Source organism: Cavia porcellus, unplaced genomic scaffold, assembly GCF_034190915.1.
Source record: "Cavia porcellus strain 051 isolate PalLab524CR breed Dunkin Hartley unplaced genomic scaffold, mCavPor4.1 scaffold_4, whole genome shotgun sequence".
NCBI classification, from domain to species: Eukaryota; Metazoa; Chordata; class Mammalia; order Rodentia; family Caviidae; genus Cavia; species Cavia porcellus.
The window spans coordinates 108,096,739-108,121,569 of NW_026947487.1; the positions used below are offsets into that span (position 1 = coordinate 108,096,739).

General features: G+C 37.8%; 1 protein-coding gene across 1 annotated transcript in view; it reads left to right on the forward strand.

The window, feature by feature from the left end:
• Window positions 1–24,831, forward strand: part of Cntnap4 (contactin associated protein family member 4) — a 249,520-nt gene that overhangs the window by 155,711 nt on the left and 68,978 nt on the right. Inside the window, exons 9-12 of the mRNA XM_003472026.5 lie at window positions 2,205–2,351; window positions 7,411–7,582; window positions 13,269–13,375; window positions 15,972–16,091. Of these exons, the coding sequence (XP_003472074.1) occupies window positions 2,205–2,351; window positions 7,411–7,582; window positions 13,269–13,375; window positions 15,972–16,091 (546 nt within the window). The remainder of the gene's footprint in view (window positions 1–2,204; window positions 2,352–7,410; window positions 7,583–13,268; window positions 13,376–15,971; window positions 16,092–24,831) is intronic.

The following is a 24,831-nucleotide window of genomic DNA, read 5'->3' on the forward strand; positions in this document are numbered from 1 at the left end:
TATGAAAGTATCACTCTGCAATAGATCAGGGAATGAAATGTTCATGAGCTCTGGTAGTTTTAGAAACACCTCCCAGGGTCAATGGAAAAGTAACATGAAATGACAGGAAGATCTGAGGGCACAGGGCACACGCATGCTTTGGGGCAAGAGTCGGGGAAGAAAGTGTCCACATACAGGAGCAAATGTGTGCAAGGGCTTTGGCTCTGAGTATATCCTCCTGAAGAAAGCATAGATGGCAAATCAGGAACATTTGACTTATTTTAGTCCAATCTTATGCCTTAGGGATTATATAGGCCTGTCCAGTCATCTACTTAGGCTCCACTCTTAAAACATGTATAAACACAACTCACCCACATTCCCTTGTCAGTTTTTATGTATCTTCCATTGCCTTTAATAAAACACCAAACCAGAGTTGGATCTTAGCAGGTTGGATTTTTTCCCTCTCATTATGGATGTGCTATAAAGTGAGCATCTGTAATGGAGCCAGAATTTATGTTAAATACATCCAGGGCAAAAAGAAATCACCTATGGGGGCTCTGATGCACTTTTTACCTGAAAGCCTGTTGTAGAAACTAGCTCAGGGGAATAAAGAAATTGGATATATTAGCAAAAAAGAAATAACATATAATATCAGAAAAGAGGCTCTTTGGGCTGAACAGAGTACTTACATATTTGTTTACTAATTTTATCTGCAGAATCATACAGAGCTGAGCAATCAGTGGGTGTAAACTTCACTGGCAGATCCACAGTGGAGACACTTAATTCTGCATCTCTGCTCAGATTTCAGTCACAGAGCCCCTGATGGATACAATTCCCTTTACAAGCGAAAGGCCAGCCACCTCAGGGATTTCTGACACTAATGTTGCCTTAAGAAGGATTGCAGATGATTGTTTAGAGGCCATAAAAATATATCGATTAGTTTTATAATAGTAACTTTATATAAAAGTTAAGAATATAATTAGAATTGAGGGAATAGGCAAATATAGTTATGTGCACACACAGAGTGGAGGCCATGACTTGTGATGGTTATGTTCTATACTATAAAGGACCTCTGGACATTGTATTAGGGAATCCTAAACCATTACTTCTAAGGGAAACACAGGGTTAGGCTTCTGTGAAACTTTGTGCACAAAATATTTTCAACTGATCAACGTGTGACCTTCACTTGTATATGCATTACTGAAAAGCACCATAATTACTATGAACTGTGTTGTTGATTTACTAACATTACACTTGGGGCTCACAACATTCTAACTCATGTCTGACTTAAGCTTATTGGGCGTGTGTGTTCATCCCCAAAGACACCGTCTATGTGCCTTCTCGTGCATAGGGACACTGACCACCACTTCAGCTCTGTCCCTGGGGGCCGACTTAAACAGCGAAACCAGCTACAGACTTTCCAAAAAATGTATTTACATCTTGAAAGCTGAAACAGTAAAGTACAGCGTTGTCTTGTTTGACCTTAGCAGGAAATGTGCGCCTTGGGTAACTCAAAGTCTTTGCTCCAGATATAGTTTGCTAAATATTCTAGTATAATATCCTAAGATATCACATAAGATATACATAAAAGCATTTAATATAACCTAGAATTTGATGAAATAGCTATATTCATCCTAAACTCTTTCCCTCCTAGAAGTAAATTATATGCATTGAAAGTGAAAATCTTCGATGGAAAATTAACAATAATATTTTAACATTCAGCATTGTCTGGGTCTGGGGATCTTTTGCTCTCTGTTCAGACTCTAGGAAGGGAAGATAATAATGTACCACTTTGTACATAAAGGCACTGATTTCCTATTTGGTTCCTTTTCTTCTCTTCCTTTTGTTTCTATTTTGTTAATACCGTAGTGTCCCTTATCTATGACTTTTCTTTGCATGATCCTGACAGCTACCTGGAGTCAACCATCGTCTGAAAAAAATAGTGAGAGAAAGTTCTAAAAATAAATAATTCAAAAGTTTTAATTAAGTTTTATTACAAGGAGCTGCTACAATTATTCTCCTACTGTTGTTACTCTCTAACTGTTCTTAACTTACAAATTATGTGTAATCATAGGTATGTAAGTATAGGAAAAAGCATAGTATATCTAGGGTTTCTGGCATCTGCTATGGGTCTTGATTGTAACCCACACGTAGGAGGGAAACTGCAGAAGATGTAAGTATTGTCGCCGGTTGAGCTCTCTTCTAACTGAGTTTCTGTCCCCCAGGTGGTGGGTTGAATGATGGACAGTGGCATTCCGTCTCCTTATATGCAAAAAGGAATCACCTGACTTTGATGGTGGACGGCCATGTGACCTCTGCTTCCCCTCTGCTGGGACCTGAGAGTTACTCAGGTGGTGTGTACTATTTTGGAGGTAAGAAAAAGGATCGAGCCACATGGGCAACTGGACCATATTTTCATTTGCTATTCTTGTGTCTTGGTGAAGTCCCTATGCGTTAATCCATGCTAATACTAAGGAATAATTTCTTCCTTTCTTTAAACACTAAAATGTTGACTGGATCAAGATGATGAACCATAATCTAAAACACATTTCTGCAAAGTGAACTTCCTTATGTTTATGATTTCTGTAATGAGATTTATTTTAAGTAGGCCACCTTCTTCAGTCCTTGCCTTCAAGCTTTGTTATATTTTCCTAATGCTAAATGGCCCCCGTACATTGTCTTCTGATTTTATTGCAGTGTCTTCGTGATCACACCTTTTAGCTTCCCGAGAGCATTCTTGTTGCTTTCCCACAGCCCAGTGCAGAAAAATATGATGCAAATGCACAAATAATTTAACTTAATTAGCCATGGTGATCCCCTGTCTTTGCTAAGCCATAATGCCCTGATCCACTTGAGGAAATCGGGACACTAGCCTTCCGCATCAGGCCATTTCCCTTTGAGAACAAGAACAAATGAATCCTTTCTTCATCCCATAAATGTTTGATTGGACTGGAAGCTTGGAAAAGAAAATTTGAGAAATGGAAATGAATACCTGTCACTGGAAAATGAAAACAAAATGTTCTTTGCCACTAAAAATGCAGTGTTAAAACTGTTAGTAGTAGGACATTGCCTTCAAGATATGTGTTTCTTATATTATCATTTTTGTATTGTTCTATTACATTTTAATAGTCATTCTGTCTAAACTCAATTTTTAGTTTGAGTAAAGGCGCCTGATCTTCATCATTCACCATTAAAATACAACTTACTTTCCAAGCATTGATAATGAGACATAGCCCATGAATCAGTTCGCCAGAATTTTAAAATTCAAGGAGCAAGTGCATGGTTGAGCACAGTTGTAATTCTCATGCTTTTCGATGGGGAGGTGAGAGGGTTGCAAATTTGAGCCCAACTGGACAAACTCAGTGTCTTGGTGAGATCTTGTCTCAAGATAAAAAATAAAAAGGGAACTAGTGATGTACCTCAGTGCAAAGCTCTTGGGTTCAATTCCTAGCACACCACGTATATATACACGAACAATAACAATAAAAACTCCTGCATAATCTACTACTGTAAAAGGCCGCATAGTTCTACAAGTTTAGAAGATACAATTGCTTCTTTTATTAATATTTGTTCATTTTTGGACCAGCTTGTTTTAGAATATATGACTGATTTTGTGGCAGTCTGTAGGAGCACATTGTCTTAGTCAACAGTAAGATATGTAGACCAGCTTAACTAAGAGCTCTCATTTCAAAGGAAAAGATTTAGGAGCACAGAAAGAAATAAGGGAAGAAAAACTCAGATATTTTATTAAATGATACAAAATAAAAAATAGAAGACTGGATAAAATATTTGTAAATCATGAAAATATAGCCATCATTCTTTAAAAATTTTAGAGCCTTCATGTTCAGATTTAGCAACACTTAGCTACTTTGTAGAGTTTTTCCTCTACTGATTGCTTTCCTTCGTATTGAAATGTTATTGTGAAATAGATCACATGTACACTCGGAAGTTCTTTTTAATTTGATGCATACATTATATTATTTTAAAAATATTTTGGATAGTTTTGGACTTACTGAAAGTTTGCACAGATCTACAGAGTTCTTGTATCTGCCTTATCTAGTGTTCTCCATTGTTCTCAAATTATATCAATAAATCAGGACTGGGGATTTAGCTCAGCTGCATAAGCACCTGCCTTGCAAGCAGGCGGTGGTGAGTTCGATCCCCAGTACCGGTAAAAAGTTAAAAAAAAAAAAAAAAGAAAAAAATTATATCAATAACCATGTTAAGGTAAGCTAAGAATTCTTTTAAGCACATCTTTACATGCATAGCTCTGCTTAGGAAACAGTAGATTACCAATCCATTTGTGTCCCTGTAGGATCATATCCTTAGATCATCCCAGGTAAGCAGTGTCTTGAATTAATGTTTGTTTATTGTTTATTGCTCCTTTTATTCTCCTTTATAACTTTACATGTTAGGATGATCTACATACACCAAAGTGGTTTCTGCAATAAAATTCCAACCCCAAATGCTCTGCAAAATTTGGGCCATTTTAATATTTCCAACACTGAGGCAGCCTCGTACCTCAAGAACCCAAGTGAGAAGATCCATCTTTCGGGAAGTTCACTGGGGCTTTTGGGGCTAGGAATTCGAGATTCTGGGCTATTTAGGGGAGACAGTTCTGAGTGAATACATTGTCTCTCCCTGTGAAGCTTCCTAGGGCCATGGGCAATAGAACAGCTGGCGGGAGGTTAGAGTAGCTGGAGGTTAGAGTAGCAGCCTCTCACATGCAGACTGACACAGAGCTCCTGATTCTGTGGTGGACCTGGCAGTGGGTGGGGTCCTCTTCTAGATTAGTGCTGCAAGTCATATGTCCCTCTCCCAAATCCTGGGCAAGCCAGCAGTTGGTTACCATGGAAAATCTTTTGTTCTGTGCGGATGAGGGTTGTTTTATGGCTGAGATTTATTTTATCTAGGTGGAAGGCATTTTCAGGCATTTAATTCTTCAGCCAGTTTATCTCAAGGTTAAAAAAAAAAACCTGTGTTTTGAGACAGTGCCCATTAGCTCTCCTTTGCCCCTCTCTGAATTCAACTGCACATTTCCAGTTATCTTATCAGAATACAGGCAGTCTCACCTGGCTGCGATGCCCCACTGCAAAGGGTTTGACGGTGCCAACATCCAGGATTCTATTTCCACTTCATGCCAGTCTTGAGAGTGCTGTCATGTGGGAAGGCAGAGCTGCTCGGGGACCAGCGGCACTCTGCACCTGCCACACGAAGCTTTCACTTTTCATCCATCACTTGGTGATTTTAACTTTTTCCCCTCCCTTGAATGAGTGCTTTTCAAAAATTCAGACTGCACTAGGGCGCCTTGTGCTCAGGTCTTATCATTTATAAGTTACCTATTTTAAATCTGGCTTCTCCAGATGGAGGATGACTGAGTGCCTCATTTCTGTAAATTCCCTGTGGAATCTTCGGGCTGGGCATCTCACGAGTTAGTGATACTAAACCAGGTGCAAATTCTCACTTTCCTCTTCCTCCCATGGGTGAAGTGAGGATTATCCACCCAGTGACCAGGCTGTACCACCATGAAGTCTAACCTGACATTTCACTTCTGGTACAGTGACATGGAGTGATAATTTATCTGTCATCCTCAGAGGTGTTTAACATGCTGACTGCCTCGGGTAATGGATCCATCTATTAATTCAGCATTAAATATTCTCTAGAAATCTTCTTATTTTAGAACTTTCATCTCAAATGGGTTCAGTGCTGAACTTTTCCCTGGTATCACATTATATTAGCTTGTGGCTGCTTCTTAACACACACTAATGAGCCTAACCTGGTTGAACTTCTCTTTGTTCTCAGAATTTCTTGCTTATTGAACATGGTAGCTCAGAATATGAATTGCCTCATGATCCAACCCTGTGCTTTCTATACAGTTTGGTGACCTTTTCTTGTGACTCTGAGTTCACTTAGTTTTGTGTCCTGTGGGCACATTTCTCAATTTATTTTATTCTGAAATAGTTTGAGATGTGTCAAGAAACACTGCTTAGAGAAAATGAAATTAGCAGATTGCTGGTGTATGATACTAGCCCCCAAATACGATTGAACTATTATACTTTCCATTTTTAACTTGATAGTCTTTTTTTTATTTTGGTCTTTTTCGTTTTTATCGGTACCAGGGATTGAACTCACGACTGCCTGCTTGCAAGGCAGGCGCTTATGCCGCTGAGCTAAATCCCCAGCCCCCCAACTTGATAGTCTTGATTGGTTAACAACTAATCTAGAAAATATATCAAATATCAAATATATCAAATATCAAAAAATATATACGGTAACTTTGTCCTATGTATAGAAGAATTGTAAATATTGAAAATGTTTGTATTAACATGCATAAATATATCAAAAGCTTTATTTTTATATATCAAATTTGAAACTTCAAAGTTTCCAGTATTGTAAAATAGAATATTTCAATATGCTTGATAGTTTTAAATAATACAGGATTTTACTTTCCCCATAAGTGTATTTTGTTGGGAATATAAAGCAGTAAGGAGAAATATCTTCAGTCAAAATATAATTATAATGGAAACTCCCAGGTAGAAAACAGGCACGGATTATACAGGAATTAAAAAATTGCTGACTTATTTCATATTCTTTGAAATTGTAATAGTGGTTGACAACCATAGCAGCAGAGAAAGATTAATGAAAACTATGTAAGTATAATGTATGTGTTCATACTCCATAAAATTATTTATTTCACTTGGATAAACATTTAGAACACCATTAAAATTAGACAGTAATGGCTAATATTATACTTCTTTATTATGCAAATAATTAAAAGAAATCTTAAATATTAAAAAAATCAATATAAAGGGAACAGTTTTGTATGAGGCAAAGAATAAATAAAATCAGACTGTGAAATGCTTTTGACTTTTAGCCATTTGTATTTATTAAAATGCATGTATCTATGGCTTTTAAATGTATAGGAAAAGGCATTTAATTCAATAAATGGTTGAGAATTTTATTTCAAGTCAATATGTCTCTTTCTTCAGATAGTTAACTTTAAATACACAGGCATTTTATCATTACTGTTTTGTCTTTTATTTTAAAAGGGCACATTTTCATCATTGATGTTCTTAGCTTTTTCAGTCTAAAAAAGTTATTTTCCCAGGTTAATTTATATATAATTTAGTATTACTGGCCAGCATATCAAGATTCAATCTAATGTACATATTTCTAAAATTTGCATCAAACTCCTATATTTTTACATAATTATTATAACACGTGAGTCTGATGACAATAAAAATATATTCTTTATGAACTGCAATTTGTAATTTAGATCAAAATAATAATGACTGTAGTAAGTTTATTTCTTCTGCAGTAATGCAGAAGACAAATATCTATTTCTTTTAGTTTTTCCTATTGAATTATTCTGTGATTATGAGTCTCCAATCATTACCGTCTATTTGGTTATGCTTTTCTTGTTTTTCTCAGGTTGTCCTGAAAGAAGCTTTGCATCAAAGTGTAAAAGCCCAGTTGGAGGATTCCAGGGGTGTATGAGACTTATTTCTATCAGTAATGAATTGGTAGATCTGATTTCAGTTCAGCAGGGGTCCCTTGGAAACTTCAGTGACCTTCAGATAGACTCGTGTGGCATCTCAGATAGGTAAGACCGGACTCACTTATTTATTTTGACATATCCAAATGTTTGATTATAAATTAAAATATATATATATATATATGATGAACATTTATTCTCTCCCTTTCATCTGTTTCACAGGAAGTAGATCTTATTTATATAAGAGATAAGAAAAAATATTATTACATATATATTTCAATTGATAAAATTTAGATAGCTGGTGTGTGGATGTCTCCCCAAAGACTCATATGCTCATAGGTGGGGCTTTTCAAAAGTGGCTGGATCTAGCGTATGTGGATTATGGGTTGTGAATATGGATTAAGGGTGTGATAATCAGATTCGTTCACTGGTTTGGCATTTTAATGGGTATGGGTAATGGGAAGTCCTACCCCGGGTATGGCTGGGTGGCACTAACCAAAGACTTGTAGCTGGGGTAAAGGAAATCATGGAAGGCAGGCTTATTGCTTGCTGCCTCACTGCCCACACTGCCAGGAACTATTTCTCCTCTGTGATGGCCTTCTGCCACGCTGCTTCGGAGCCAGCGGACTACTGCCCGAAAAATCTACATACTGTGAGCTGAAGGAAGCTTTTCTTCCTTTACCTTGTGAGTGCCAGGTATTTTGTCACAGCAATGACAAAGTAACTAAGATAACATGGGACTATGTTAATTGTATGTACACATGCTACCAATACACAAAAAAGTAATGTTGATGCTGCCATAATTTTACATGGGTACAAATGTATCAAAACACATCATTAAACTTAATGGATTAAGGTACTCAAATAGGAAAATTAATCATCAGGTGCCAACAAGTCACAGAGCTAGATGCTTTTGCTGCCCTGACTGATGAACTGTGTTTAGAGACCAGGGAACTTACCAGGCACCTATTCTAATGTGCGGCTTTCACACCTGTTACTGTCATCTCTACAGGAGCACAAGAGAAACAGCTCTGGAAATAGATGGGCCATAGTAACAATCAAGGGGGAAGGATGCTTGTGGACTCAGTAGAAGCATCAGTACAGGGCACGCCAAGGCAAAGTGTGGGTGTTAATTGTAGAAGACAAGCAGCTTTTAAAATAATAACAGTTAAACATAGTTTAAAACTATGGGTAAGCATAGGCAACTGTACTGAAGTAATCTTACTGGTCACACTTTATAATCAAGGCTGTTAAATTTAATTATTGAGTTCAATGGAATGTCACAGCCATTACCGATTTAAGAAAATCTGTAGACCAGGCCCTATGCTGAGCACAGAACATGGATGAATGTTTAAGTCAATCCTTGCATAATCCTTGAAATGTGTTCTTAATAGTATTTTTTCCCTAGGAATATGGAAAATAAATGCACAGAGAATTTAAACCGGTTAGGGTGATGTGGCTAAAACCCAACCAGGAAGCTCCCCTGAAATGCTTGTCTGCCATGTCCTGCAGCCCACCAGGGTGCAAGTTAGCATCTGTGATAGCTAATATTTTATCCATGCATAATAAACATATTTAATGTTTTAATAAATTGTAATTAAAAACAGGTAGCAAGTTTAAAAACATATTAAAAAGTCTGCCAGGAACTCTACACACATCTGCCAATGCACGTCTCTTTCCCACATATGCACAGTGATATGCTCCATGTACCAAAGTTCCTTATACACTCACATGGAATCCTTACTTGCACTAACATAACTCATGTAAAGGTACAACCATACATACATATATACATACGTACATCACGTACACTCACACATACACAAGATACACAAGGGCAGTCAAAGTTCCTAATATACCATGCCTTCCTTCCCCCCCCCCACACATACTCATCTTGAAGCCCTCATTTTGTGTTGTCGGCATGCATGGGGATGATCCTGAATCAGGGACTCCAGATAAAGCAGGGGACAGGGGCATAACTGCAGGATGAGCTGTTCTCCTGCTCCTCACGCCTGGGAGGGAGACCTACCTGTGGGGTGATGGTGGATGACAGGTCTGGCCAAGGTGCTTAAACCTAAACTGTTCACAGGACTGTTAAGTGTACTTTTATATATCAACTCCTAAAGAATATTAACTGATTTGGGAGGGTCACCACCTCAGCCTTCCCATCACCAACCCTCCTGTGAGCCTGGGAAGGCAGAGGGTGTGGTGTGTGCCTGATCTCAATGGCACTCTGACTGCAGAGACCACTGAGATGGAATAAGAGGCCGCTGCAGTGTGGTGTCTGTCACCTTGCTGTCTGGGCCACTGTCCTGGGACTCCCTCATGCTTTCCTGCCAGTTCACCTCTACTGCCTGGTTCTGAGGGTCTGCCTTTGAGCTCCCAAAGACCATCTTCCATCCAAGCCCATCTGTGTCCTCCTTCCAGGCTGCAGTATACCCACAGCCTGTCTCTCTCTCCACAGAGCCCTATAAAACCACCCTCTTTCCTTTCCCATTGTGTCACTCGTAAGGTTTATTCCGGTCAAGTTGAAGATCATGGTGCTAGTCTATCTACGGTGGAACTGAAGGCATAGTATGTTGGGGAGGTGACATGCAGAGAGATTGAGGGATTAGTTCTTGTCAGTTGAAGGTTTTTAGAAGAATATCAGATTTGAATTCCAGTGCTCCCCATTATCCTGGGGCATATAGTCTATTTAATATCCCTGAATATAATAATGTTATATAGATTTTACTTCAAAGCCTTTAGTTGCAGCTAAATTTTACACTGTATGCATGTGTAAGCCTTTTTAAAATATAAATTACCAGGAAGAGGGAATCAAGCTAAATAAAAATCTGTCCTATCCCTTTCAGTTTGGGTGTGTTGGCAGATGCATTTGTTTAGGTTCATGAACAATAAAGATAATGATGAAAATGTCCAAGGGAAATATTCAATGTCCAAGGGAAATATTTAGAAGCTCAAGAAACTGGGTCGATGGGTTGTCTTACTTGATATTGGGATGACTCACAAGAAAAAAAAAGTCAAATACAGTGGTTTAGAACACATGAAAAAATGAGTGTTTTCATACAATATGAACAGCCAAACATTACCAGAAATCACATATTATCATAAAATGAATATAAATAAAATCCACAGTTCAGGCTTTCACAGTTTATTTAAAAATATGGAAAATCCAGTCTGACTAGGAGGAATCAAAAAAGGGGACTGGGTCTTTTGGAAGCAGATCAAACAGAAATTATATATATATATATATATATATATATATATATATATATCACAGTAATTAAATATTCTTTTAGATTTTAGGCAAAGCTGCTTATATCTACTCTTTAAAAAAAAGCGCAAGGTTGAAGTCTGTCTAAGGATGGTCTATTCTGTCTTTTTCTTATTTGACTCCCAAGTAGTATGGTTACCGTTTAAATAAATATTTTTAAATCTCCTTTTTAAAGTTGCCATTGATTTAAAATGGTTCAAAATGAAGTAAATCGTTATATGGTCTTTGAATGGATTCTGGTAAATGTATAAAATGCTAAAATTTGTATAAAATTAATAGGTATGGAAATAGGCTCATTTTATACTTCGTGGATCCTAAACAAAGAGAGTATAAAATAGCATCAGTTTATTACTGTATTTATGAATATACAAGTATAAATCTGTTGGCAGATATGTATGTGGTGGTAATTTGTATCAAGTGAGAATGTAAGTGATTTTTCTTCTTTATTTCCTGGACTGTGTTTTCTGTGTAGTGGACATCTATTATAACCAGGAAAAAAATCAATAACATTTTAAATTAAAAGTGGAAAGGTCCCATAAACAAAACATGAGGTCCTCACCCTTAGTTTTAGTAAAGGAGTGGCAAACATCCTACCATGAATGTATTCTTGGCTTTTGCAGATTAGTTTTGTACCAGGGATCGAACTCATGACTGCCTGCTTGCAAGGCAGGCGCTTATGCCGCTGAGCTAAATCCCCAGCCCCTGTGGACTAGTTTTAATTTAAAATGAATGAGAGCAGTGAAAGGCTTAGTCTCAAAGTACCATTTATTCTAAATTCTGAAAGTCATCAATAATCCAGTCAGGGCTATCCGCATTACCTGGAGAAGTTCCCAAACTTCTTTGTTCATGGTGCTTTAGCGCTCTCATAATTTTGCCTCTAAGTCAAATAATATCCCTGAGACTTTCATTGAAAAAGCGGTGCTGGTCCAACCGATTTGATGACTGTTTATGTCCTAACAACTGACTTAACAATGGCAGTGCCATCATTCGGGGTGTCTGCTAATTGCTACTCATGGAAATGAGGCTGCAGTTTTCCCATGGAGACCAGGAAACAGTGGCTCTAGCCATCTGATGTTTGCATTTTTAAAGGAAGACATTTCTGGCTGTAAAACTGGGAAGAGCTGAGGAGATCTGTATCTCAGAAAAGCAAAAAATAATCTAAGATTGAACGTTTTCTAAGTGAACCCCCTAAGGAAAGGAAAGTCAGGAACTACAGTCAGCAGGAACCTATCTAAGATGTAACCAAGCTGAGTGAGGTTAAAACCGTATTAGTCCATTACGGGGTTTCAGTGACCAGCAGAAACAGACACCAGTATTTTTTCCTACACTGCCCTAAGTCTCTTTTTAGTTTTTCACTATGACCCTAAGACAAAAATGTATGCTAACTCTTTGGGTCCAAGGACTTAGTAAGTATCTGTGTCCTAATATCTTAGAAACCTTTTGAAGAAGTGATACAAATCTAGAGAGCTATTGTACAACTATATGTAACAAAACTGGACCATATTTGTTAAAGAGTAGATTTTTAGCTGCTCTTACTACAAAAATAAACAAAAAGGTTAGCTATTATGACTATGTTAATTTGCTTCTCTAAAACAACAATGTAATAATTTCTATGCAAACCATACACCCATGTTGTATACACAATAGAATTTATTCATGGAAAACAAATGTGCATAATTCAAAAATATTTTCAAATAAACACGACTATTTAGTAATTGGGCTGTGTACCTTTTGAACACTACATAACTTTTAAAAACTTGGATTTAGATCAGACATTGTCACTCTCCTGTTTTGTTCAATGTCATCTAACATGCTATAGTACTTGATTTATATAAATCAATTATTTAAAAACCAGCTACTCCAAGACAGGTTGCGATGAACAGAAATGTATTATCATCTAATGTGGGAACGGAGCTACCTCGGGCTAGTAAATCACTCTGCAGTAGACAGATGTTGCCTATGACAGTTATTCCTCTTGAAAATTTAAAATAATGTGGAAGCACTTGTGACTTCCATTCAGCACCCTAGAGCACTCTCTGGAACTCATGCGTCTGTCTTATATCCCTCCGTATTTCTAGATCTATAGGCCAAATAATAGATTGTCCTCCCTCACCACTGACTCCATCTCTTTATTCCGTTTTCTGTTAAATGTTCACATAACGTAGTAATTCTGTGTGATGAAATGTTATTTCATGTCAGCTATTGATATTCCTGGCTCTGAGATGCATCCGTGTTATGTCAAACAAGTTTATGTTATGGAAAATAAGGGCTTCTGACATAGCGAGACACATCAAAGGTTAAGCAGCAGCTCCCTGAGAACAGGCTGAAGTCAGGTGGAGTTCATGACCTAGGGCTTAGCTCTGTGGTAAACGGAGCTTAGCACCCAACTGCGTAAGTGTTAGTCGTGTTAAAATGACTTCAGCAGGGTGTGGGTGACACTCTTCTTTCACGTGACCATGGCTGAACCCTTGATGCGATCTAAAGATGACAAATGGGAGTTGTTTCCTCATCTTCTTCTAGGTGTTTGCCTAACTATTGTGAGCACGGAGGTGAATGCTCTCAGTCCTGGAGCACCTTTCACTGCAACTGCACCAACACGGGGTACACAGGAGCCACCTGCCACAGCTGTAAGCCAGATAGATGCACCTGCTCTTCTCACCTGTGGTGATTTCCCCCTGAAACCTCCTCTCCATTGCTACGTGTGTCTGTCTGTGCATGTACAAGCTGGTGTTGGAATATACACCTCCACCCCCACCAAATACCATCGTACTGGGGATTTTCAACATATACATTTATGGGGCACATGGCATTCAGTCTAGAGCACTAAATACTGTTTAAATTTTGTCTCAATTCTTCCTAAAAAAGATGATGAAGGGAAATGGAGTGGGAAATTCTTACACTTTCCATAATAGTTCATTTAGTTGAGCACTTTCTAAGTGCTATTTGTCCACTATTTTACATACTGTAGGTCATTTAGTGCTGATGGCCTCTCTAATAAGTGGGTTCTACCATTATCCCTAGTTAGTGCATGAGGTAATAGAGAGGTAAGCTTGACCAAGGCTGCTTAACTAGTGGAGACAGAGCAAGAATAGCAACCAGAGGAGGAAGTCATGCTGCAGAGCCTGGATCATAACTGATGCTCTTTTCCTGTTTATTAGCCACCTATTTTTTCTAATGCAAAGTTTGTACATGATGTGAGAACTTTGTCGCTTTGTTGTCTACTTATCCATGACCTGTAATCAGGTGACTGAATTACTCACTTTTCATACCATTACTGAATTTCAAGGGAAATCCTGCACCCTAGTGCTAGCTCCTACTGCCTGGCGTGGAACTTAAGAGCTTTAGGTGCAGAGTCAGAAGGTTGGGGCACCCTTAGGACCCAGCATATTGTTTCTTATTCCTGCCCCCATTGGGGGAATGCTGGTCTCCAGCCCCGTGCCCTTCACACAAGACTCTGTGAAGCCCTGGTTCAGGGCTGGTCTCACCAGTGCTGCCAGGGTCCTCACTCAGCTTCACCTGTTTGTACTGCAGAGTCTCGCCAGAGATGGCAAATGTGTGCTGGTAATAAAGGCGCTTTCCACTTGTCACTGCAGCCAAGTACCGGACCTGTGTCATCCAGCAGTGGAGACACGGTCTATTTTAAATTTTATATCTTCCGCTATCCCCATTGTTCTAACTGAAAACTATTGGATACATTTTTATTGATTAATAATTCATTTTAATCATGATCAATGACTCCATCTAAATATAAACACAAACATCTTGCGGTGAAAAATAGATGATAAATTGAAAGATATTTTCTTCTGTGGCCCACACAGTTTGATTCAGTGATTAATTTGTTATTCTCAAATATTTGTTCAAATGAAGCTGATGGTTTTGTTAATAACCATCCTGAGAAGGGAGGCCAGGAAAACAGATCTAGGTACAAGGAAGAGGCAGAGCCAGTATGGTAAAAAAGCTTTATCAGGGAACAATACATTAAATAGTCATGTTATAAAAATTCAAGCAGGACACCTAAAGCAAAAGTCCTTCTGGTTACCTTGATCCACTCATGTATCCTTTCCAGTGTCAGTCTCCACCCCAGTTGTGCGAGCATCTTTCAGCTTCTTTCAAGACCTTTCTGAACGTATGTGTGTGCATTTGGAGATGATCAACGAACCATTTTACACACCCATTTTAGTGCACAAAATGAAAATATAATGAAAGTGATCTGTATTTTTAACTATGTAATGCATAACAGGAACAAAATAAAATCATCAGATTATAGAGAAGTGAAGTAAATGCCCAAGATTGTTTGAAAATTTTGTAGCATTGAACGTGCTAGCCATAATGTTTCATGTTACCAAAACATTTATTAGCATAATTTTCAGAAATTTAAAATAGATTCAGGAAATGTTTTCCCAGGGACTATTTCAAATTTCACAGAAAAAAATCTGAATGCATGTTGTTAGTACATTTGGCTAAATAGTCAATGAAAGAAGGATATTATACATGGAAAATAAATATAGTACTTGTACTGTAAAGCGCATTTAGTGATGTATCAAAGCACATTGAGACTACTGGTGGGCATATTTCACATACATATTTCTTTTGCTCTAAAGTTTAATTATCTGGTGTTCTGGTTACAGAGCATTACCTAAATATCTTCTGTAAATTACTTTTAAAATTATTGATGATGAGCTTCGACTCATCTTTGTTCTATGAAAAAATACACTTACCTCTAGTTCATTTTATCTGAGGAAGGTGTATGCTGACTTTACATAAAATGTTTCTACTACATAATTATTAGATGACAGCAGTTTATTTAAGATTACACTATTGTGCTTCAAATGTTAGGCTATTACAAGGTGATACTAGCATTAGAAATTCCAAAACTGTTGTCATAAAGGATCAGATTGTACTTAAAAGATGCTTAACATTTAAATAATGGCCTTCCTCTCTTATGTTCTTCCTAATTTAAAATTAGGCTAAATTTTTCTTCTGATGAAACAAACTCATTTTCCTTTAGTGATGAATCATAAAATGCAGCCTCATTCTTCTTTTTTTCTATCTTATCATTTTGTGTGTACATGGATTTAAAAAGAAAAGAAGAATTTTTCTATTGTAAAGTACAGATTTCCCCCCTCTCCTGTGGCTACTGATGTACACGCCATTCCTAAAATTCAAGAGCTTTATTTTGTACTCTTTCATTATGATGATCCTTTTCTTGTTTGTTTTTCACAGCTATCTATGAGCAGTCGTGTGAAGCTTATAAACACAGAGGAAATACCTCAGGGTTTTATTATATAGACTCTGACGGAAGTGGTCCTCTGGGACCATTTCTTCTCTATTGCAATATGACTGGTAAGATAATCGACTTTTATATAATAGTTCAATGTGCATGAACACTTTAAATATGCAAAATTAAAATGAGCTAAGTAGGAAATTGATCTAATTTTGCAACTTGATTAAAATGTGTATTGTTCAGTAAAACAACTGAGCATAACTCTTTAAAACATGAGTTGATGATAACGATTTAAAATAATGTCATTTTCTATGCACCTGTTATCTGTGTAGAACATCTACATATGACATAATAAATGTTTTCTATTATATCCTAAAGCAAAATAGCTTTTATGTGTTAGAGCAGATTGATACACATAAAAGCTCTGAGAAATATTTACTTTTTAAAGGTATATAAACATGAAGCTTATATTCTAGTATTTTTTATTTATGTAAATGCGCATAGGTATTAGCAGTCATGGAAACTGTGTTTGATGAAATTCAGTATTTATTCATGATAAAAAAGATAACTATATTACCAGTAGAATTTCTTTAATTTGATAAAGTACCCACAAAATTATAGCACATGTAAATTTATAGTGAAGTACTGAAAGTTTTTTTTCTGCTATGAGCATTAGTGTGCTTCATACATCATTGAAGTTCAGGCTTAGCCAACACAATAATGCAAGGGAACAAAGTAGAAAAACATAAATATTGGAGAAAGACTTATAACTCATGTTATTTCTAGGTGCCTAGGTAAGGTATGGGAAATCATTAAGGAGATTTCCTTGAAAAAGTAAAACTAGAAATTCCATTTGACTCATCTGTTCCCTTCTAGGTATCTTTCTAAAAGAGTTAAAGACATCACATTACAGTGATGCATGCATACTCATGTTTACAGCAGCACCGTTCATTATAGCTAAACCTTGGAAGTGCTTTTGTGTTCATCAGCAGATGAATGGATAAAGAAAATGTGGTACTGACACATGATAGAATATTACTTTGCCATAAAAAAGATAAATTTGAGCCTTTTGTAGGAAATGGATCACCTTGATATCATACTGTGAAGTGAAAGAAATCAGACACACAAGCTTAAATATTGCATGGGTTTCCTTATATGAGAAGCTCAATTATAAATAAAGAGTAAAGTAAAAGATAGTAGCTAGTATGGAAATTGGTCTTTCTCAAATTGGAAGGGAATTAAGAGATGAAAGAAAGAGAATCAGGGAAAGAGGGTGACAAAAGGAATTAAAATGTGCTCTGTATACGTACCAGCTCCACATAAGGATTGGAAACATAGATACATAAAAATTTTAAAAGAATATTTGAAATGAACTGCAGCAAATGATTACAATTTTAAATTACCACTGGATACAAAATCAATACAAAATTAATTTCATTTATATATGCCAGCAGTAAACAATTAGAAAATATTTTAGAAGTTTGCATTTTCAGCAGCATCAAAAATCTCAAACACATGTAACAAATGTAATAAAAGATATACAAGGTCTTTACACTGCTAAGTGCAAAACAGTACTGAAATCTATTGTCACCCTATATAAGTTGAGTAATACAAAATTTTCATTAATTGAAAAAGGTAACATTATAGAGCATCACTTTTTCCAAACTTGATATTGATTTAATATAAACGTACATTATAATCTAGCAGGATTTTCATTTGTAGGTTATTGTGATTATTGTGAAAATGGGTAAGCATCCTAAAATATCCAAGCAGATGTAAAGGGCTAAGAAGAATCAAGTCAGTCTTTAAGAGCAGAATTGAAGAACTCAACTCTATTAGATTTAAAGACATTATACTGACAGGCTAAATAGAACAGTGTACAGTTGATAATGAAGTCAGTGAATACACCAGTGAAACAAAATAATGTCTAAACAATTTACTCATATATGGAGAATTATTTTTTGCCAAGGTGATAGGGTGTGCAGTGAAAGCAAAATGATCTTGTCAACCGGTAATACTGGGGGAAATAAAATATACAAACCAAGTAAAGAAAACTTAATTCATTCCTTCTCAAACCCAAATAGTGAATTCTAATTGAACTATGCTGTCCAATAAAGCAGCTGCTTGCAGCAAGTATTTATTTAAATTTTAATTTGATTGAATTAAATGAATTTCAAAACATTTTAAAATTCAAACAAATAATTTAGCCAAAATAAGATTAGAATGAAACGTGGAGCGCCTGGCTCTCCTTGGCCCCCTTTTAACTGCTCAGTGGCTTCTTGTGGCTGATAAGGATGGTACTATTTACTGATCATCACTGGTGTAGAACATTTCCATCATTGCGGAAAGTTACTTTGGACAGTGCTGTGCTAGTGAGTCCAAGTTTTATGGAGCAAAACAAAAAGAAAAGGGCGGTATTAGACTGAGGCAGGCATTGTGGTAGAGGATGACTTGCTATTCAGAATCTGGGAGTGACTAACTGGAGAAAGAGTCTGCCAGGAAGGTGCAATGGCAAACGGCAATTCCTGAGAGGGATAATCTTGTCAAATGTGCTCAGAAAAGAGCAACAAATCCAGGCTAGCCGGGTGCGGGAGTAAGTGGCAGGAGGAGAGAGTCTAGTAGGGAGAGCAGGGAGGGGAAGAGTCGTGGTTCTTACAACAGGGTGGTAGAGTTTTTGGCTTTTTGCTTTGTATGCAATGAGGAGATGTTAGGGGTGTTTTAAGCAACTGTGGGTGCAATCTGATTGCCTTTAATGGGATCACAATGGCTCCTGTGCTGGGAAATGCCTATCCAGGAGCAGCACTGCAGAGAAATGAGGAGATGGTGCATTCAGAATAGGAGTTAGGAAAGCTGTTAGGAAACCATTTAAAGTAATGCAAAAGTCCAGGGAACAGCTGGGTACCGTGGCTTCTTGCCCTGAATAGTGTCTATGCAGATGGGGAAGGAAATTAGAGCTGCACACGGAAATAGCTGTAAGATGTCAGAAAATGCCAGTTTTTGGTTTGGACAGCCAGAGAGTTTGAATTGCTGTTATTTGAGGTGTAACCAGAAAGGTTTGAGGGGAAAAGGCTTGAGTTGCAGATGTGCGGGGAGTATTCAGATACAGTGCTAAGCAGGCAGCTGGATACGGAGCAAGACTTCCTTTGTGTTTGATTCATTCTAAAACCACAAGGTGGTAGTATAGTCTAGGGCACCGATTCTTGCTTTCTTTTTTTCCTTTGTTTCTTTCTGTGTGGGGGAAGGGTTCATTACAGAATGTGTCTTTAGAAATTTGCACATCATGCACTTGATGGTCCTATTAACACAATTATTGAGGAAACTGCCAAAACAACCTAAAACATTCCGTGGTTCCCACATGTTTGTCTTCTAATGAAGCTCCGCAGTCTGCAGGACACAAATTCCCAGTCAGCACCTTAGGAGCTTCAGCCTCAGGCGACAGAGGGGGGTAAGGAAAACAAGGTCTTAAACAGTCGGTCTTCCTGAGTGGTTCCAATGTGCACACTGGTTTGAAGTTTCTGATTCTGTGATTTTTGTGTGTACAAATGGCTTTGCTAAGTATAATAAATTGAAAAGACTTCACAAAGAAAAAAAGAAAGCTTTGTCGCTGGGGGGATGACAAGAATGTGCCACCACATGCCTGTCATCCCACCACTTTGGGAGACTGAGGCAGGAGGATTGCCATTGAATTTGAAGCCAGTCTGGGCTACAGTGAGCTCAAAGATAGCTTTAACTATACTGAGACATTGTCTCAAAAAGGAAAGCTTTGTCATGGTAAGACAGAAATTCAAGTGTCAAAGAATTCCTATTCAGATAGGTTGGATAGGGGTGAAATTTAGCAATTTACCACTGCAAACCTGTGAAGCAAGTAGGCAGATTCTACGCTGCCAATAATGTATCTTGGGTTACTCATGTACACATGTAATACCAAGTTCTGCTTTGAGAATTAGATAGCTCTAAGTTGATAACAAACTCTAGTCTTTAAAGCTTTAAGAAACATACACACAAAGTTGATGCTCCTTATTTGCAGTAATTATGCTCTATAAAGTCACCATGGCCACTGGATTAGCAAATACTAAACTTTGGTTCCTAATCAGAAATACAGTAAGACTAGATGCCTTTGCTCCTCTAGTGACAACGTCTTCATCTATCATTACTTCATCTTGTTTCATGTGTAGTTGATATGAAAGACACTTTATCTGATATGCACACATAGGTGTAGGACTCATTGACTTTGAAATCACCACCAAATCCTTGTGTATCAGTCCTGAAGGATGCTTATCTAATGTACATCAGAGCCTTTTTATACTCAGGAGCCCTCAACAACACCTCAGGAGTACCAGATGTCCATTTCAACTAACTAAAACATCAACCTGAAGCATAAAGCCATGAAAAATGTGCTACAAAATAGACACAAATAGGATATTGGTTTACAAATTGAGAGTTGAAGCACTAGACAGGTCACCCCCTCGTTCAGCTTCAGCTGGGATCATGTTTATTGGATACACATATTTTTTGCTGCTCTGTGCATGTCTTCAAATGACTGCAAAAATGTTGGAATTAGAAATATGTTTTAGCGAGTAGGCAAATTCATGAATGAAGAGAGCTGACTATCTATCTGTCTCTTATATTTACTATGGGTAATAATTCAGTAATGTATCGGCCCTGTGTAACTTTCTGAATTGCATCTGCAAATCGTTAAGGGCAGAGACACAGATAATCTCCTCTGAGACATGACATGTGTCTAGAAGCTCTGGAATATCAAAACATAGTCAAACACGAGTGACAGCTCCAGAGCATATCAACCTTAGGTGTTATAGCTTCAAACTCACCTCATATGTCAGGCTTTGCAAATGAGGAAAACTAGATTCAGAGAGCAGAAGGACAGCAGGATAAGACTATGAGAGGAGATGGGTAGGTTAGGATATGTGCCCTTGGTCTCTTTTCTCCCCATGTGAAGGCTTTCCCACAAGGAAAGGTACCTTTGATTAAGGTCTCATTACTTGTATCTTCTTGTTACTCAAATCAGTGTAGCAATCATGAAACTAAAAAAATGCTGACTCAGTAACTTGCAAACGTGTACCCCGTATAAAAAAATATAAACCTAGAATTAGTGTCTTTCAAATGATTTTGCATAGATTAAAATGTCTCTAAGCATTACAAGCTAAACAATATAAACAAAAAAATCTATTTTGAATGGGTAATTTTCCAAACTATGGTAAAGACTGAAATTTCTTTGTGAATAGAATATTCTAAATATAGTTTAAAACTACTTAGGATAAGATGAATCCCAGTGATGGTCTTCATTGAGATATAGAGGTTTGTTTTCTCCTATACTAACCTCACTGCTTTTTCTGTAATGTGAGAGTTTTATGTTCAAGAAATTTTCCATCATCAAACATTGCATTGTAAGGACAATTGTTACAGTGGGGAGGAAGTGATGAGCACTATAACAGTGGCTTTTAAATGTAGTGAAAATGGAAATTCTCTGCCTTAAATTTACCACTTCCCGCTACACCATTACTGAGATGCCTGAGTTTACTTTCCCTGACTCAGTAAATTTAGAGACTAAGGTCCAAGCCTCTGCATTATTAACAGACACCCCATGTGAGTCTAGCATCAGACATGTAACATAGTTATCTCTACTGATTTCAATATGAAAGGCTTCTTAATGGCTAAGAAGTGAAACACAAACTGAGTATTCTGATGTCCCATGTGCTCTGCTCACTCTTTTTCTCTTTCTTCTTCCTGCCTTACTTAGTGTAACTCTTCCACCTGTTCTTCAGGTCTTTATCACATCTGTCACCCTCAGCTATTAAGCATGAAGCGACCCAGCTTTGCAACTAACTGTGTTGCTTAAACAGCACATTTTTTCTTTATGCCGTTATCACACTAAAAAATAGCAGTCAGCCTAAGGTAAATCAAATTCTTAATTACTCAGTAGCTTTATTTACAATTCATATTATTAGAAATCTCTTCAGGGAAAGACACCAGTAAGTCCAAATTACTATCCTATTTTTTAAACTTCATAGATTTTTCTGTCTTTTTCAGCAATCTCTTCTTATTCATTTCCCTGTGTCTCCTTCGCCTACAAGTCTTGTTGCATTTAGTAAAGGATAGTTTTCAAGAAAGCAGAATCATGACTTTCATACAAATACGAAAGTAAGTTCTTAAATACATATTTTAGAGAGATTTTAATTTATTATTGATGAAGAAATTGGTAAGCTTTTAAGCCAGTTCAAAGGAGAATCCAAAGAACTGAGACATGGATGCCCGAGGAATATTGGAATGACACCTGTGCCTGGCAGAAGCTGCTTGCTTATGCAAAAGAATTACTAACTTGTAGGAAACTAATGCCTTTTTTTAAAAAGCAAAGCAAAGCAAAACAAAAAAACAACAAAGAACCTCTGAAACCCCACAAAACTGCAAGCAAACAAAAACTAAAATGCAAAGCAATTCTACTGACTTAGGTGAAAGGATGATTAAATGTAAATGTGTTTCAGAAGTCAAAGGTAGTAAATTCTCCAGGGAGATTTAAGGGCCTATCTCCCGCAGATGCCCTGCCTACTTCCTGAGGAATAATAAAAGCCTAAGAGCTTGTACCTCTTCCCCTTACATGCATGGAAATTTGTTACCTTCTAGAGGGAAATTCTCTCCTGACTCTATGGAGGGAGCAGGTACTCGAGCCGTGCTGTCAGCACCAGGTCTCCCAATGCTGGCTGGCTCTCCAGGGTATGAGGACGGTATGCAATGCTGGGCACACCTGGCATGATTCTATCAGCCTCTAGTCCATGCCACAGAGAATCCTTGTAAGTGAACAGTCTGTCCAAAGCTCCTGTGTCGATCAGGTAGGTAGATAAACAGAAAGATAGATACCCAGTGCCAAGTAGATATAATCTGTATGTGATACAGGACAACCTGTGACATTACACGTAGAGTAGCATCTCATTCCCTCCACAGTTTCAGACTTTATTTTGCAATCTTATAGATGAACTATAAGTGAGAGTTATAAAATAATGTAATGTCAGTAAAAGTTTCACAGCCATCATGGATCAGAATCTGGTAACATGGGAGGATATGCTGGCATCTGGGCACCGTCTTGTTTTTATTGATTTGTTTGTTTATTTCTTCATTGCTCTACCTTGTATCTTCTGCATGTTTTGCCAATCCTTTGTGCTACTGGCAGGAGATGCCATGGTTAACGTGTCAGAAACTGCTGGATACGATGGTCCACGCCTGTGATCCAAGCACTCTGGGAAGCTGAGGCAGAGAGACTGAAGTTCATACTTCTTAGCTCAGGAAACCAAGTGACTTAGCAAGCCCTATTTAAAAGAAAAAGAAAACAGAAAGGGCTGGGAATATAGGTTAATGCAGAGGCCCTGGGTCCAATCATAGTAACACACACCTACACACACCCACACACGCTGCATATCAGAAACTATCTCATAGTGAGAGTAATAAAATCACAAAACATTGTATTACGAGGTATGATAAAGTAGTTGTTCCATGCTTCCATTGCTCAGAATCTCCTGTGATGATTTCATGGCATCTGCCCTGGAAATCTAGATTGTCTGACCATCTTTTTAAGTTTGTAATGTTTTAACTAGAAAATCGAATTGCTTAAAGAAACTATAGTGATATTGAAGTATGTTAGAATGTCCGAAAGAAACATTTCTATGAGCTGCCTTTTAATGGTTGCCATGCACTGTGGCCTTGAGTTTCTCATCACGTCCTAAAAGCCCTTTAGACTCCTGTGTTAATTGTGATCCCGTGGATGCTAAACTGCAGAGAAGATTCTCCCAAAAGGCACAGAGACAAAGGCCTCAAGCTGGCTTATTGTCTTGCTCTTTGGGCAGCTACTGGCCCACACCACTGAATCACCGCAAGACAAGGTGAGCTGTTCTGCTCAGGAATACAAGGAAAATCCAGCAGAAATGAGGCTGACAGATTTGCCTTTTAATAATAACCTTAAACTTCCAACAGCCATAGCTGAGCTGGCTGAAGTAGAGAGTTTCTGACCTACTCTTTCGGCCAGTTCTGCCAATTTATTTTCCAAGTTTGGCAAGCGAGACTCAGATTTAACTTGACTTTTCTAAGGACACGGATGCATGCCAGGTCCACAATCACATCTCCTGATGGCCTCTACCTTGTCCTGCTGGACACCCAGAATTCATTCCATTAGTTTATAGTTCATGTCCCCTTTGAGAAAAGCGTCCTACTGACAAAGCTCCAGGGCAGCCATGGCGAACCTTTTAGAGCTTTCAATGATGCAAACAGCACACTGCAACATGTGTGACATAGGTTCACCGCCACTGCTCTGGGCTGAACTGGAATGCAAGAAAGAAATAAAAATACCAGCTATGGCTTCCGAGGAAAGCAACAGTCTACACACAGAAGGCGATAAGCCTTCCCCATCTTTGGTAGCTAACCTCGGCCTCCAGATGACTGAATGAGGGTGGGAGTGAACCTTTGCAGGCAGTCTCCTCATCCCATTTGCATGGTTGAGTCCTGTGAATGTCAGTTAAAGAGAGGTGAAAAAGGTCTATGACTTGTTCGCTTCCAATTTGCAATATTTCCCTGTACCATAGACAAGTTATGATTTTAAACAGTGCATACGGAAGAGATTTTTGACAATTCCTACTCTGTGACTTATTAGACCAGAGGCCTTTCCATTAATCTGTCCTGTGCCTGCCTACACTGGAGCAAATACAGCATGAAAAGGGAAAATTGAGGATGGGTACAAACACATGCATCTTCTATTACACACACTGTGGGATTTTAATTTCTGCTAAGTAATTCTGGGATTCAGAATGATGGAAAGGTTTGTCCACACTCAGGTACCAGTAGTGGGAGCTCTTTACA